Here is a 16,868-nt window from a genome sequence, read left to right on the forward strand (position 1 = left end):
CAATACAATTCTTCGTGTTAGTTCATTGTGCATCAGTTAATGCTACAGAAACAACTTTTGATGTAAAAAATGTATTAGAAAGTGCTGAAACTAACTTGAAGATTAAGTAAAAATGTAGTGTTCATTGTTAGTTCATGTTAGCTAATGCATAAACAGGGTATGTCAATTGTTGTCTGTAACAAGGTCGATAGTATGGAAGAAAGGAGTCAGGGTCGGCTTGGCTGGGAAAACGAGGTAAGTCTTTATTGACACAATAGTTCCGGGTTTCACACTTCCGGTTTCAAAATAAAAGTTCAAACTCGATCTCTCCTGATCGTAAGATTCTTTCTGCCCGATCTCCTCGGACGCGACGTCTCTCGTCTCTGGCACGCTCGTTTCCCCAGCCGCTCTCTCTCACTTCCTCCCGGTCCGTCTTGGGGTTTTAAAGCGTCTCCTCGCCAATTACTAGAACGATAAGCAGGTGTTTTCACTAAAGCGTTGATCTGCCTACTCACCGTCTTTCTCCTGACGCTCTCTCTCCCCACAGACCGCGCTGAACCACGCCCCCCTTGCCACATACCCCCACCGCCCGACTCAGGCCGGGGCCCCATCCGGCCTGCAGCTTCCCCCCCCCCCTCCTGGAGAGGAAGTCAGCCACCGCCATCTGTGTCCCCGGCCTGTGGATCACCTTGAATTTGAAGGGTTGTAATGCGAGATACCAACGAGTGATCCGGGCGTTGGTATCCTTCATGCGGTGGAGCCATTGGAGAGGCGCGTGGTCCGAACAGAGCGTAAACTCCCGTCCCAGGAGGTAATAGCGCAGGGTGAGGACCGCCCACCTGATCGCCAGGCATTCCTTCTCAATGGTGCTGTACTTCGTCTCCCTCTGTGAGAGCTTGCGACTGATGTACAGCACCGGACGGTCCTCTCCTCCCACCTCCTGGGACAGAACCGCCCCCACGCCCCTGTCCGATGCATCGGTCTGAAGGAGAAAGGAAATAGAAAAGTCAGGAGAGTGCAATAACGGCCCGCCGCACAGAGCAGCCTTCACCTTGGTAAACCCCTGCTGGCACTGCTCCGTCCATTGGACGGTATCTGGTGCTCCCTTTTTAGTGAGGTCAGTCAGCGGGCTGGTGAGGTCCGAATAATTGGGTACAAACCGCCTGTAATATCCCGCCAGCCCCAGGAACTGCCGCACCTCCTTTTTGGTCTTGGGTCTCGGGGCGGTCGCAATCGCGGCTGTTTTATTAATTTGGGGACGCACCTCCCCGTGGCCCAAGTGGAAACCCAGATACCTTACCTCTACCCGCCCAACTGCACACTTCTTCGGGTTAGCCGTTAGCCCCGCACCTCTCAACGAAGCCAGGACCGCTCTCAGGTGTTGCATATGCCGCTCCCAGTCATTGCTATATATGATGATATCATCTAGATACGCGGCGGCATATGCAGAGTGTGGCCGGAGTATGCGGTCCATGAGGCGCTGAAAGGTCGCCGGGGCCCCGAATAACCCGAACGGAAGTGTAGCAAATTGGTGTAAACCGAACGGCGTGGTAAAAGCCGTCTTTTCTTTGGATAGTGGAGATAGAGGGATCTGCCAATATCCTTTCGTCAAATCCAATGTCGAATAAAACCGAGCCGTGCCTAGTCGGTCTAGCAATTCGTCAATTCGTGGCATTGGATATGCATCGAACTTCGATACAGCATTCACCTTCCGATAGTCCACACAGAATCGGACAGAGCCGTCGGTTTTAGGTACTAAGACTATCGGGCTCGCCCAATCACTACTGGACTCTTCTATTACGCCCATGTCCAGCATCGCCTCTAATTCTTTCTGAACCACCATTTTTTTGTGTTCAGGTAATCTATATGGTCGGCTGCGCACTATCGCACCCGGTTTGGTCTCAATGTGGTGCTCTATGAGGTTCGTGCGGCCGGGTAGGGGCGAAAACACATCTGCAAATTCTGCCTGTAATCTTACCACATCCGTGACCTGTGAGGACGAGAGATGATCTCCCCCTGGAGCCAGCGCGAGGGATTGCACTTTGGTGTTCACTTCTGGTCCGAGATCATCTTCTCTGCTCACTGTCGTCGCCAGCATCACGGTGTTCGCCTCGCTCCACTTTTTGAGGAGATTGAGGTGATAAATCTGATGCGCTCCGCTCCTATCCGACCGAACTACCTCATAATTGAGATCCCCTACTCGTCGTGTGACCTCGAACGGCCCTTGCCACTTGGCGAGTAACTTAGAACTGGACGTTGGGAGTAATACAAGCACCTTCTCTCCCGGTGTAAATTTACGTAGTCTAGCACCCCTGTTATACTGCCGACTCTGTCTGTCCTGGGCCTGTAACAAATTCTCCATGGAGAGCCGCCCCAGTGTATGGAGTTTTGTTCGCAGGTCCAAGACATATTGGATTTGGTTTTTGCTCGCGGAAGGCCCGTCCTCCCAAGCCTCTCTTAGGACGTCTAAAACCCCGCGAGGCTGACGACCATAGAGGAGCTCGAAGGGGGAAAACCCCGTTGAGGCTTGGGGGACCTCGCGGACCGCAAATAACAGGGGTTCCAGCCACCTATCCCAATTTTTGGCGTCTTCGTGAACGAACTTCCGGATCATGGTTTTCAATGTACGATTGAAGCGTTCGACCAGCCCGTCAGTTTGTGGGTGGTAGACGCTGGTCCGAATCGTTTTAATCCCCAATAATCCGTAGAGTTCGCGGAGGGTCCGTGACATAAACGCCGTGCCTTGATCGGTGAGAACCTCTTTCGGGATTCCCACCCGGGAGATGACTCGAAACAGTGCGTCCGCAACACTGGTTGCTGAGATATTGCGTAACGCCACTGCCTCAGGGTAACGTGTTGCGTAATCCACAATGACTAACGCAAATCGATGCCCTCGTGCGGATCGCTCTAACGGCCCGATCAGGTCCATACCAATTCGTTCGAAGGGGACCTGCATAAGCGGAAGCGGGCATAATGGTGCCCGTGGAGTGGCCGGTGGGTTTACCAACTGACATTCAGGACAAGACGCGCACCACCTGCGCACGTTCTCATGAATGCCCGGCCAAAAGAATCGGGTCGTTAGTCGATTTAAAGTGGCAGTCTGTCCTAGGTGCCCTGCCATTGGATTACAGTGAGCCGCCTGGAAAAGCATTTCCCGACGGCTCTTTGGTATGACCAATTGGGTTGTATCCTGTTTTGACTGAGTGTCTTGGGTCACTCGATACAACCGGTCTTTCAAAATAGCAAAATATGGGTAGGACAGCGGTTGTGCAGGGTGGAGAAGTTGTCCGTCGATGGTACGGACCTGATCAAATGCATTTTTGAGTGAGTCATCCTGAGACTGCTCCAGAGGAAAATCATCACCCTGGGAGAGATTTATTTTCTCCACAGCGCTAATTCCCTCTGAGCCAGTCGTCAGTGGTCCCGGCTCAACTTCTCCCACCTGCGCGACCGCCCCTCCCCATCGCTCTTGATTATGCCCAGAAACACCCGCGCATATTTGTCCCAATAATACTGAAAATAGTGGCCAATTCGTTCCCAGAATCAGCGGATGTCGGAGGTGCTCGTTAACAGCCACCTCCACTCTATGCTTTTGCCCCTTAAATTTAATGGTCAGCGGCACCAAAGGGTAATTCTCCACATCCCCGTGTACACACCTTACCTTAACCATGCGGCCCGTATCCCTTGCCACGAATTGAGTCAGGCTTTGGTGAATTGAGGTTAGGTTACATCCTGAATCCACCAAAGCCTGATAGGTACCCCCTCTTATACTCACCGGTATTTGGTACAGCCCGTCTTGACCGAGGGCAGCCTGTGGGTTGTCGGGGACCCGGATCATCATACCGACCTCCATCATGGGACAACGGTCGATAAAATGTCCGGGATCCCCACAACGCCAACAGGCCGGCCCAGAAGTTCCCGCCGCCCTAGCGGCAGGAGGCAGACCCCCGAATTGGCGAGGAGAGGCTTGGGAGGTTGACGGGTGAGAGGAGAAATTGGAGCCTTGATTCAGCCAGCTCCCTGCTCCATCCGACGACCTGGCGGCTCCTGTGGGTCCCGGCTCCGAAAACCTCCGGGTCCGTGGGGCTGGCCGTGGAGGAAAAGTTCCCCGGGTCCGGGGGAAGGGCACCGGTCTGGAAGGAAGGGGTGGCGAGGTCACGGGGAGAGAGAGAGATGAAGACATCAGGGGTCCGCCGACCCGAGGGCACGCCACCAACTGGTCCTCCGCCAACTGGATGGCCTGCGCCAGCGTCGACGGTCGGTGGCACTGGACCCACTGGGCGGTCTTCCTGGGTAGCCGTCCCACAAACTGCTCCAGTGTCACCTTCTCGACGAGGTCGTCGGTGGTGTTGGCGCCGGCCATCAGCCATCTGTGGCATGCGTCCCGGAGCTGGTGTGCGAAGGCGAAGGGTTGACCGCGATCCCCGAGTTCCAGCGACCGAAAACGCTGCCGATGCTGCTCCGGACTAAGTCCCACTCGCTCCAGGATGGCCCTCTTGAGGTCCGCGTATTGTAACAAGTTAGCTACTGGCAGCTGCTGGGCGGCCAACTGGGCTTCGCCTGACAATAGGGGGATCAGGCGGGCCGCCCAGGCATCTGGCTGCCACCCGGATAACTCCGCGGACCTCTCGAAGAGCTCCAGGAAGGCTTCCGGCTCGTCGTGGGGCCCCATTTTGTGCAGCGGGATGGTGGGGGATGCGGTCGATGTTTCGCTCGGTCCCCTCTCCTGGCTCGCCCAGCTCCGGAACGCCTCGCGGTCCTCCTGTTGGGTCTGGACGAGGGCCTGGAACCTCCTCTCCTGATCTTCCCTCAGACCCAACAGGGCCTGGTGGTGTTGCTGATGGAGACCAGCGAGGGAGGCGATAACCTCCGCAAATGGCGATCCCGGCGGAGTCTGCATGGCTGGCGGCGGCTCACTCCTTTCTTCCCGGGTTTCGGCACCACTGTAACAAGTTCGATAGTATGGAAGAAAGGAGTCAGGGTCGGCTTGGCTGGGAAAACGAGGTAAGTCTTTATTGACACAATAGTTCCGGGTTTCACACTTCCGGTTTCAAAATAAAAGTTCAAACTCGATCTCTCCTGATCGTAAGATTCTTTCTGCCCGATCTCCTCGGACGCGACGTCTCTCGTCTCTGGCACGCTCGTTTCCCCAGCCGCTCTCTCTCACTTCCTCCCGGTCCGTCTTGGGGTTTTAAAGCGTCTCCTCGCCAATTACTAGAACGATAAGCAGGTGTTTTCACTAAAGCGTTGATCTGCCTACTCACCGTCTTTCTCCTGACGCTCTCTCTCCCCACAGACCGCGCTGAACCACGCCCCCCTTGCCACATTGTCAAAAACAACCTTAATGCAAAGTGTAACAATACATACAGTACATATATATATAAATATATATATATGAAGGACCACAAATAAACCTACTGTAAGACCCCTTCTTCTGCAAGACACAAAAAAATGATATTTTGAGATGTTTCAGTTGTTTTGTGTCCATACAAAGTCAATGGTGCCCAGTGTTGTTTGATAACCAGCATTATTCAGAATATCTTCTTTTGCGTTTGCAGAAAAGAAAGCTTTAGCGTAAGCTCTGCCAGGTAGACTCTAAAGCTACTGTAGGTCACTCACCTATAGATCTACCCAATCATCATCCAACACTTGGAGTATATAAGATCTGTACTCAACTCACCGTTGCGGTCGCAGATAATAACGCCGACATGGTTGGGGTAGAGGTTTGCCTCCATCACTTATTTAGAGATGGAGAGACCATCATTGTTCTGTATTTGTGCCCCCCCACAGTCAGGCTCTCTGCTTGGGGGTCTGGGGAGGAACGGTTGGAAAAGTAGGCCAGAGAACATAACATCACCACACCTGTGTATGAGAGGGTGAGGTCAAATCAGTCATGTGTTTTACTGTAGAGCCTGTTACTCAAGACTATAAGATTCCCACAAGCATTAAGAGCACAAATCTCATTTTTTAAGTAGTTTACTGTTTTAATTGTATTTAGACCAATCTTTGGTCAAAGAAAATAAGTGCAAATGCAACAGCACATATAATGCTTATTCTGACCTCATGAGGTCTGACAGGCAACATTTTTCATTTGATAAAGAACTACGGGACCAATTTTGTACCCTGTTCATTGAAAGCGCCTTGTTTTTATTTATTAGTGCATGAGAGAGTCTACATGATCATTCATTTGAAGTTCGGGCACAGGATTATTTCTCAATGCAGATTGTTGTGCTGTGTGTTTGAATAGGATAGCTCGCCGCGCATTGATTAATCGCCTCTCGCCGCAAGGTTGATTTTACGAATAACCAGGTGGATTAGAAAGGTCAGGAATGCCCTGGTAAACATTAAAATTTTATCTGCCTACACATATCTGACAGTAGAGAAGACAGTAGGCATACGCACACTGGAGGCCGGAGTCTCGCACGTGAATATAAATTACTCGTGTAGCTTTGCACAAACCGAATGTGAAAAGTACGCTGGGATGCTATTAATAATGAAGACGACAGGGCTCCATTTATTAAAATAGTGAAAAGTCATGTTTTCTCTGATGTGGCCTATTTAGGAACGAGCAGCGTTGGGAATAACGTGGCCCGCCAATTGCCAACTGTTCAGGCCCGGGCCCTGAGAGAGAACAGCAGAGGAGGAGCGGCAACCGAGAGCCTCAGCACAATTCCGGGACTCCAGAGGGATCTTAAATCTCGGATGATGGGGAATCGGATGAGCACAAGTTCTTCATATGCATCCGTTTGTCTGGATTACTGGCTCTCTATCTTTTTCTTTCTCTCTCTCTCTCTCTCTCTCTCTATCTCTTTCACTCTCACAGTCATGCTTGGATCTAACATTTTATTATCCATGAAAATATTCAGTATATTTTTATGCCTTAAGCTATAAAATGTAATGAAAGGGGAACACCCCACGGTGCATAAAATCTTTCTACATGTTTTTTTTTTGCGGCCGAACACTAGACAGCTCTACTGCAGAAGGCCAAAGGCTTTGAATTTTATCTTTTGATTCACACATTAACCTTCCATTAAAAATTATCTATGTTATCATCACCTCAAATTCGAGCTCGTAAATTGCCATTTTATGAGCCGTCTTAAAAGGGAGAATTATCCTGATGTTATAGTTTAAGCAACATATGTTCCAATTTACTGACATCTAGCAGATTTGACGCGACACCAGCCATCCATTCACATCAGTGTCATTTGGTGGCACTAAATTGCCCCGCAATAAGTCGCCCCGTGGAATTTTTTGGTGATCAGGCAGCACATGGAGCTAGAAATTAATAGCCCGCAGCCTTTACAGGGGAGACGGGGCCAAGTCAACTCCTCTCCAAAAAACTGCTCCCGGTTTCACTGACTGTCCCGTATGGTGCACAGTTTCCTTGTGGCAAGCTTTCTCTTACAGTTAATGGATGAAAGCGAAAATGTTTTGTATCTGGTGAGAATGTTGTTTTTAGGGCTGTCAAATGATTTAAGATTAAGGTTTTGACGCCATACAATGGAATTCAATGGGGTCCAGAGTTGTTTGTTTACCAACATTCCTCAAAATATCTTCTTTTGAGTTCGCCAAAAAATTTAATTCGTACAGGTTTGGAATGAAAGAAGGGTGAATAAAGGATAAACTAATTTTTCAATTTTGGTTGAACATACATTTAAAGAGACATTATAAAAATTGGCGTAGAAGTCCATATATTGAATGTTTTGTGTTCACTTAAAATGTTAAACCTTAAAGGGGTCATATGACACGGCTAAAATGAATATTATGGTTTGTTTTAGATGTAATGCAATGTGTATGCACGATTTAAGGTTCAAAAACGCTGTATTTTTCACATACCGTACATGTTTCTATCTCCTCTTTATCCCGCATCTCTGAAACTCGCAGATTTTTTACAAATCTCATCACTCTAAAAAGCGAGGTGTGCTTTGATTGGCTAGCCGAAAACTGCAAGCCTGTGATGGAAATGTAACGCCTCTCACCATATTTGGAACATCAGGTTCCAAAGTAATTGTACTGACAGTACTAACTTGCATATACATTTGTACATAAAGACAACTCATACCACAAACTGACGTGGATTTGTGGGGGTGTAGATACACGAGGCGTTTCAGGAAGGTCTGGGTAAGAATTCGCCTTTAGATAGAATGCATCTATTGTTCCGACACTTAAATTTTTGTTATTTAACGGGACTAATACATGCATGGCCAACTTATAAAACACCAAAGACACGTAAAAACACGTGTTTGCGCCATATGACCCCTTTAATATTTTCTAACGTTGGTCCAAATGTACTGACTCTGCATTTTTACACCCGTCCCTGTCTATAAAGCAAAATACTTTGATTTCCACTTCCTGGCCTCAAGGTTCATCGGTGCAAACTTAAAAAACAAAGGGTTTTAATATACTGTACTTCAGGGGCTAATTTTTTTGGATGAGACAAGCCCCATAAAACGATCGTTTTGTGCCCTTTTTTTATTGTGCATGCAGTCAGTCTGCCATAGCTGTATTTTTAATGCATCGAGTTAAAAATCTATTTCGCCGGAGCGACCTCACACTAAAAAGGTGAAGAGGTCAAAGGTTAGGGTCATTCTTATCCATTTCTCCGCTCTAATCCAACGGGTTCATGGGCAGGAGAGAAACAGGCGCCGGGCGGAAATGAACCCTCTCTGGACAGCCGAGGCAATAACGTGAATAAATGTTGTCTCCCAGTGCAATTAAACCCACCCTGATTACACCTCTCTGGCTATCGATTGGAAACTTTCACTTAATAACCACTAGCATGCTCTCTTATGGTAACCCAAGGTCCAGCCTTCAAGAGCAAGACTGTTTGAGATTTATGTCCAATGGCTTAGTGACTCCTAAGGGAGTCTGTGTCATTTCTTTATTTCAATGTGTGGAGTGAGACTAACTCAGCTTTTTACACTCCATTATTAAGAGTCAGACGTCTGTGGACAGCAGGACATTGTTTCTGCTTAATGCAGAGTACAGCCATTTGTTTTCTTTGAGTTGGGGGTGCGCGCCTGCGTTATTAAGGTATAGGGTAATATCTCTTGACATACACCCGGGGCTTCATAAGGGAAATATTTATAGTTTCACAACGTTAGCTTAACCTGGTAACCTGCGCTCTTCTTGTAAACACAAAATAGAGAAAGGCTTGCACTTTATGAACCCTTTAATCTAAAGGTAGGATTGTGTAGTTCAGAAAGAAATGAATAGATTACGGTAGCTTTAAGATCTTTTTAGAGAACACTTCACAAGATGTAAACACCGCTCCACATGCACTTACGGTTTCATTTTTTTATTTAAAATTTGACATATACAATTGAATCTTAAATATCGCTGCCGTCTTTTGGGGGGGATGCCATAAATCATTTGTATTAGTCACCCTTTGTGTTTGTCACTAGGTTTTGCAAATATATAACCAATAAAATGTATTAATATGTGCTTGTGAATTTTTTTTTTGTTGAAACACTGTGAACAGTGACATATTCATTTAACATTTTGTTCTTGTTATAAATGTTCTGTTGGTTTTATTATGTTTTAAACATTTTTGGGAGGTGTTTGAAAAACATTTTGGTGCTAAACATTTGCGAAGTTTAACTTAAAAAAAAACAGTGTTTACCTGTTCCCAAGTGGTCTTTAAGCTTTGGAACAGACATACTGAAGATTGACATTTTCTAGTTTAACAAAATATGCATTACCAAAACTATTTGTTGGATATATCTTGGGAAAAAACAAAGAAATGTTTTTTTTATATGGAACAACTAGTTCTTTACAGACGTTGATAGGTTAAAGACTCAACGCATTGGGCCAAAAAGGGAAGGTTGGGTTAAATTAACCCAGAAAAGGTTCATATCTCACCCACAAGTGGGTTAAAACAAACCAGCATAGGTTTATGTAAACCCTAGGGTTGGATTTGACCTAACATTTGGATTTGATTTTTTGTGTAAAACTGTGAAACATGTAATTCAACATTAAATGAACGCAAACATTATCAAAAGTGACCACAACTGAATATGTTATAACAAAATTGACGTATTTGTTATAAAATGAATTCTAAAGATGTCACGCCATTCACCCACGTAAGGCAGCTTTATTCAAAACAGTTTGCGACGCAAGTAAACGCTTTTTGATTCAGGCCCAAAACACCAAGACCGGCTCCAAAAGCAACATTACCTCCACATAAGAAAATTCACCCTTCACAGCCCGCGTCTTCCCATCATACACCTGTTTGGCTGAGCGTGCCAGCTCGGATCCCTGGACCGCTCGCCGCTCACTCATGTGAGGAGAGCACAGGTTGTCCATGCTACTGCCCTCGGGCACTGCAATGTGTTCACAGCCCCGGCTGGGAAGGAAAAGCTAGAAAAAAGGATTATAGGAACAATGCTGGGGTCTTCATGTCTTTCCGAGTGAGTAAATTAAAGTGGAAAATGAAACATAAAGTCGCCCGCCGAATTCCTTGCGGAGAGATGTGGGAGCTGCGGTCCTTCCAAATGATGTCGATTCCAGGTACGGGGCCTGGGGAATCACGGGATTGTTTCATGGTACATTATACGTTGGGTGAATTCCTAAACCGTGGCCCTGGCTGACAGCACGCTTTCTGCTCCAGATGATGGTTAATCTTCATAAAACATCGATGACTTCCTTTATTCCACACACGCCAATGATTTCACCATTAAGGTACGCTTTTATGACAAATATAGTGCGGATGATGGGAGCTCATATATAGCGTGTTGACAGACAGGAGTGAGTTTGAACGTCGTCGACTACTAACCCGTAGACACGTTAACATGATAAAATATGTACTCAGTCAGAGAGGGAAGAAAAACGTTGACGCTGACTTGTCGAGGTACGTTCCTTTCCGAGCAGGGAAAGTAACATGAGCACCTCTCGCAACTGAGGTACCAGCGACTACTGCATTTATCACATGAATCTACGGCGAGTGGAAGACAATAGCTAATGAGAGCTTGCTCCCCGTTGGGCCGGAGCTCCAGACAATGCAACAACATCTGTGCTGGCGTGCCGAAGTCTCTCCTCCCCAACGGGACCGAAAAAGGGGGGGATGCGGCCTCACCTGTCCCGTGCTTCCAGACACCCCCCACACGTGCACCCTCCCCCAAACCCTCATGTTTCCCTTTTCTTCACTTTTTCCCCTCCATCACCTCGCTAAACCAGGAGCCAAGCTTGTCGAGGGGACTCCCAGGTCAAATCCATAAAGCATCTCCTACCAAGGTCGCCGAAACCCGAATCCCAGAAAAGAAACATTTAAAACGTCAGGAGTTTTGAGTTAGCACAGCACGGAGAGAAGGATGGCTCACCCCGAGAGAGAGAAGAGGAGAGAGAGAATGTGTGAAGAAATGAGAGAAGAAAACCAGGTGTGGACCTCTCTCCGGCTTTAAGTGATGTTTAATGAATGGGCCTCCGGGGTGGTTTAATACACGAGTGAAGCTGTACTTTCCACCTTTTCCCTGTGGAAATACACTGGACATACACATGATTCAGGGACTGAGGAGTGCGGGTCGTAAATTTGTCAACATCCTTTGCAATCGGAGGATAACTCGGGAGTCGAAGTCAGACTGCTGCTCTTCTCAATCCAAAGCAACTTTTGCACCTCATTGGACAGAAAAATAGATACATAGATACACCTAGCTCAGCTGAAACAATACAGCTGTTTTTAAAACTTGATATAGCCAAAGTCCGGAGACAATTACTCACTGAAATGATATGGCTCAGATTGTTTTAGTATGCATTTCTGAATTACACAGTAAATGGCGAACAACTTTACAACTGACAATAGTTCCAAAGACAACATGAACTATTTACTTTCTTTATAACAGTCCTATTTTAGTGATGCTCTGTCTGTTTGTTCTTCCTCTCTCATCAGCTCAAATGTTCCCTTTTTGCTTTTACTTTTCTAGTGCTGTAATCAAAGCTGCAAAGGTGGGGAAAGTAATACAGTTTGTGACCATGTCTGTGAAAACACAACTAAAGTCATTTTTTCTAGGCAAAACCTATTCTGTTTCACATTCTGCAAAAAATTACTTCCGATAACTCTGCTATAACTTAATTTTTTTATCATTGTGCATTCCAAGTAATTTCAATCAAACTCCATCAAGTAATCAAAACTCCAAAAGAAACACAGATACTGTAACTAACACCATAAAACCAATATAAACACGATAACACAATAAAAACATGATTTAAAAAAAAAATTGTTTTGCAAATAAACTCTATTTCTTTAATGTTGACTGATTTGAAATCAGAGGAAGCCAACGTTTAGTATTTTTGTTGTGCTACAGAAAAACACGTAATAATAATAATAATAATGCATTTTATTTCATGGCGCCTTTCAGAACACCCAAGGTCACCTCACAAGCAATATACAGGTCACTACATAAAACAAAACACACAGCGAACAAAGAGCATATACATATAAAGTGCAATAAAGTCTCAATAAATCATGTTAAAAGGTTAAACGTAATATCAATATATTCATTCATTTCATTATTATAAATAAAATTTATTTCAAATTCACAAGATCTGTTCTCTACAGCTAATTTTATCATTTTATGGCCATGACTATGACTACTTGATGCTTCTAATCATAATTAGATTTTGAGACTTTAGCTTGATTTTCAAAGATAGGGTCAAATATAATATCATTTTAGCCTAAGATGCTCCGCCTCCAGCTATATATTAAATTCTGATGAACACATTCATCGCTAAATATTGTGGTGCACTTACAATTATAATAAATCAAAGATGTTTAAAAAGTCCATGTTAAAGTTTGGTTTATCAAGATAAATTTATAAAATTTTTAGATCCCTATTTAGACCACATATAATGATTGTATGTAAATTCTAATGATCTAATTATTACTATGTATACACTGTCAGAAACAGTGCCAAAAAAATGTACCCAAGCTGTGACTGGGGTGGTACCTTTAAAAATTTCCTATATGTAACATTTATGTACAGGTATGTCTACATTTGGTACCAGTATTTACCTCATAGGTACTAATATGCACTCTTTAAGTGCAAAGGTGTGCTTTTTGAAAGAGTACTGAAGTACATTTTCCGTCCATTTTTTCAGAGAGTGTATGTTATAAAAGCCAGTCTAACGTCAGTTTTGTCTAGCTCGACCAGATTTTTTCAAGTAGTTGATGTCCTCAAGAAAACATATTTTGTTGACCTAAGGACAACATTTTTATAATAAAACCTAAACCCAAACCAAAGCCCAACCCTTACCATAACTTACCCCTAAAATCAGAGGGAAATGATAAGTGAAAAACAATGGTCTAGAAGCACCTTATCCTGGTAGGAAGATTAAACTGAAAATAAACTGTAAATGTATTTCTGAAATCTGATTGGTTGATTTAAATGTTGTCCCAGGGTCAACATGATGCTGTCCTAAGGATATCAACCACTTAGCAAAAACAGGAGAGCCTTTTGTCGACATCCTTCCTCTTTGCCTTTTCCTCATATATGTTTATACGATCTTATAATAATAAGAAAGTAACAATTGCTACTCAAGTACAATATCCTCCCCAAGCCCCTCTATAGCAGACTGCACCCAGAACTGTTTACCGTGTGCGCTTAGATAACAAGAACACACAAACTCATGAAATATAGTCTACAACACATTGTTCGTGCATCCTTACGTTCAATCACAAACTTTACCTTCACTGCATCTCCTGTACTCAACTCACACTCAGCCTGTGACCCCTGTAAAGGACGTAGAAGAAGTGCTTGGTAATTAAAATGCAATCTTCACCGCTTCAACCCCCCAGAGCGGGGCACGCCGCAACAGCGGTGTCGCCCAGGAGCCCGAGGGCGTGAGGTGCCACCTGCCCAGCCGTGCCACCTGCGCCCGTGTCCTCCCTTCATTAAAGTGTGTATTTATACCGCTCGTCTAGTACCCCTGCTCCTCAACCCCACCCCCAGCGCGGGTCTCTAGCACGCTAAAGCGGCGCTTTATTAGAATTAATGTGCTGCGGCGGAGATGCATGGGCAGGCCTGGAGCCCCGGTGCCAGAGGAGAGGGTCCCAAGCCCTGCTACTGTCACTTTGAATAAAGGCGGGCGAGCATGCTGAGCGTGGACGGGCATATGACAGTGCTGTTTTCCACTGGGCAGAGGGAAAGCAAAGTATTTTTCCTGTACAATCTGCTCCCCTGCTCGTGACGAGCTGTCGCGTGTGCGAGGAATAGATGAGCAGTCCTGGGCGATGAGGGTAACGGATCGAGCCCGTTTGGGATACAAATGTTAAACATGGATAGCAACAAGCCAATAAGATGAAATCTTGGTTCCAGTGTGTTTCCGAATGTAGAAATATTAAGTGGCGTGACACTCTCATTAAATCCTTTCTGTTAGTCGGTCAAACTAGTCGCTTTACGTCCGAACTCTGAAATTCTGCATTCATCAGTATGTAGTTTGGCCTAATTGGAGACAGTTGCAATACATAATGCAATTATTGAAGAAGCTACCACATTATAGTCTTGAAAAGCGTCCGTGTGGTCCATAAGTCAAGCCACGCCGTGGCAACGGGAAGCTACATGCGATCTTGCAATGCTTGAAAGGGCATTTCAGTCAAGTCATTATCATTCCACCACACCAATTAGACACAAATAACCTCCGTACGACTCTATTCTGAGAAAGGGCAATCCTCAGCGTGCCACGCCACTGCACCTAAGCCTAATCCACATTTCATGTGCACACTCACTGGTACACACCCAGCTAGCCACTATTGACTTCATTAGTGTTAAAAATGGGTAGCATTTTATAGGCAGATGTAGATTTTAGCATTATTAGCCCTGGTAATGTTCTCATAAAGGGCACGGGAAGCAACCAATTACAGCAGGATTTTACAGAGAGATAGACAGAGGAACTTTATAGGGGAATATTTACCCCACCCCACACAATGCAGCTGTATTATATTTCCCGAGGAATGAGCAGCCCGCTTATCAAGTAGAAAAATCAAAGAGGGTATATGGATTCCACGCTCACAAATAACACAATAGCTACTTTGCTGGGATTGCCTCAGATTGAACTGGGAGATTACACAGCAAGTATCTGAGAGAGAGGACGCACGTAATCTTTCCATTACCACACAAATGTCTCGCTAACACGCTCAAGGCTTTTGATATATCTTTTATTTTCGTATGGTGTGTTTTCTCTGTATGTAAGATTTTAACTTGGCTTTGTAGAGGTTGTATTAATCATAGAGGCGCTATACAAATCGCTGCCTCAAATGCATCATGTCCATTTAAACTGATGCCGGTGTGCTCTCTATGAGATTTTTTGTAAAAAACGTATCACATACTACAATAGAGTAGATTGTATTGAGTTAAATGTCCAAGTTACGGAGACAATATTAATAATTTACTTTTGAAACCTCTTCGATTAAAGATGTTGAGACATTTCTTTGAACTTTTTTGGGGGTTGGTTTCTGTGGATTTTTTAACTCATGATCCCTGAGTATCATTATACATTTTTATTGAATTGTATATTTTGAATCAGACTTTCACAATTAGTTTATAATGATTTAATTGAAGGCTGTTTGTGTTTACTAGCTTGGAAAGTTTGAAAATGTTTCTGTTCATTGAAATGAATTAAAATATTGACCCAAAGATTATTGATAAACTTAACTAACAGAAAAACGGAAGTGTTGCCTCAAAAAAAACTGTAAAAAGTTTAAAGCACTAAAATAAAAATGTATTATACTTATATAGCAATATTAAAAATAACAAATAAATTATAAAATGACAACAGAATATACTTAAATTGCTAAAACTTTAACAAAAATCAACATAAAAACGGAAAATCTAAAAATAAGACAATTTGAAATATGAGTAAAACTACAATTAAAACTATACTAACTTTGATTAAATTTGTTCCCTTCTTATTTGTTTTTTCTTTATAGAAAATGTGATTAGATGTGTTTGAAATAGATTAATTCTGTTTTTTTCTTGATTTTAAGATCTTTGATGTTATGTTATCTTTAAATAATCGCCTGATGTTTTTACATGTCTGATGAAGAACCTGCATGCTCGAAACGTCACACGCTATTTGAAAGTCCACTGTTCGATCTTTTATACGTTTTGAGCCTTGGTGAGCTGCCGTTTTTTGGTCGAGCACCCATAGAAGTTGATGTGCATGCTTTTGTTTAGTTAAAAAGCGCCTCTAAATGCTTCGGCAGAAATCACACATTAACATGTCTTGATTTGTTTAGAGGAATTAAGTCACAACATCCGCAGATCGTTGGCTTATTCATAAAATATTATGAAATTTACGTCATCATGCAACTCGATGTGAATGCATGGGTGAATGCATGCGGATAACTGTCCAGTTTATACTCAGGTATTCTTGATTTATGTGAAAAGTCTGGATTTAAACACACATCTCTTCGCACGTCAAATCAAAACTATTTGACGAAAGAAATTATTGACATGATTAAAACATTTTGGACTACAAATTATTGGTGGACCACCACTGTCCTCAATATGATAGCATAACGTCCCAGTGTGCCCAACTTCAATTTCATTGACTGTACATTGCATCACACTTTAATCTTAATGTGCATGAATCTTAAAACCATTTTACGCTTGAAACTATCAATAAACTTCCTGTGCCACAACAGTGATTAGTTTGATGAGATTCTACCATGCAAAAACACAGCAGCAGCAGCACGAGATGCAAAGGGATCCAGCCGCCCGCTTTCTTCCCCTGCTTTGCGGTCTCGGGCTGTTACAGTGCTGTCACTTCTCATTGGTTGTTCCGGCTTCCATTGGGTGCCACCACCTCAACAGGGGCATCACTGCTGATAGAAAACACAGCGGGTGATTTGTGAACTCTCACCGTCTTTGTAATTTCATCAGGGTAATGGGATTATA

The 16,868-nt window shown here is 44.4% G+C and overlaps 1 protein-coding gene across 1 annotated transcript; it reads right to left on the reverse strand.

Moving 5' to 3' along the window:
- Positions 1-212: 212 nt before the first annotated feature.
- Positions 213-11,107, reverse strand: LOC130406867 (uncharacterized). The gene is made up of 6 exons (XM_056729445.1): positions 11,054-11,107; positions 10,156-10,338; positions 5,244-5,296; positions 3,641-4,970; positions 2,579-2,929; positions 213-2,479 (listed from the first exon to the last, which is right to left on the reverse strand). Exons 1-6 carry the CDS (start codon positions 11,105-11,107, stop codon positions 491-493), a joined length of 3,960 nt encoding a protein of 1,319 aa, XP_056585423.1. The 3' UTR covers positions 213-490.
- Positions 11,108-16,868: the final 5,761 nt, after the last annotated feature.

This window comes from Triplophysa dalaica, chromosome 18 (assembly GCF_015846415.1).
Source record: "Triplophysa dalaica isolate WHDGS20190420 chromosome 18, ASM1584641v1, whole genome shotgun sequence".
In the NCBI taxonomy this organism is placed as follows: Eukaryota; Metazoa; Chordata; class Actinopteri; order Cypriniformes; family Nemacheilidae; genus Triplophysa; species Triplophysa dalaica.

Bases quoted from the DNA above. Each gene is read 5' to 3' on its own strand.
- LOC130406867 (XM_056729445.1), bottom strand. From the start codon at position 11,107: ATGAGGGTTTGGGGGAGGGTGCACGTGTGGGGGGTGTCTGGAAGCACG. The intron at 2,930-3,640 runs GTAAGGTGTGTA...CCGCTTATGCAG, and splicing joins ATACGGGCCGCATGGTTAAG to GTCCCCTTCGAACGAATTGG. The intron at 2,480-2,578 runs GTTCACGAAGAC...TCCCCCTTCGAG, and splicing joins AAACCATGATCCGGAAGTTC to CTCCTCTATGGTCGTCAGCC.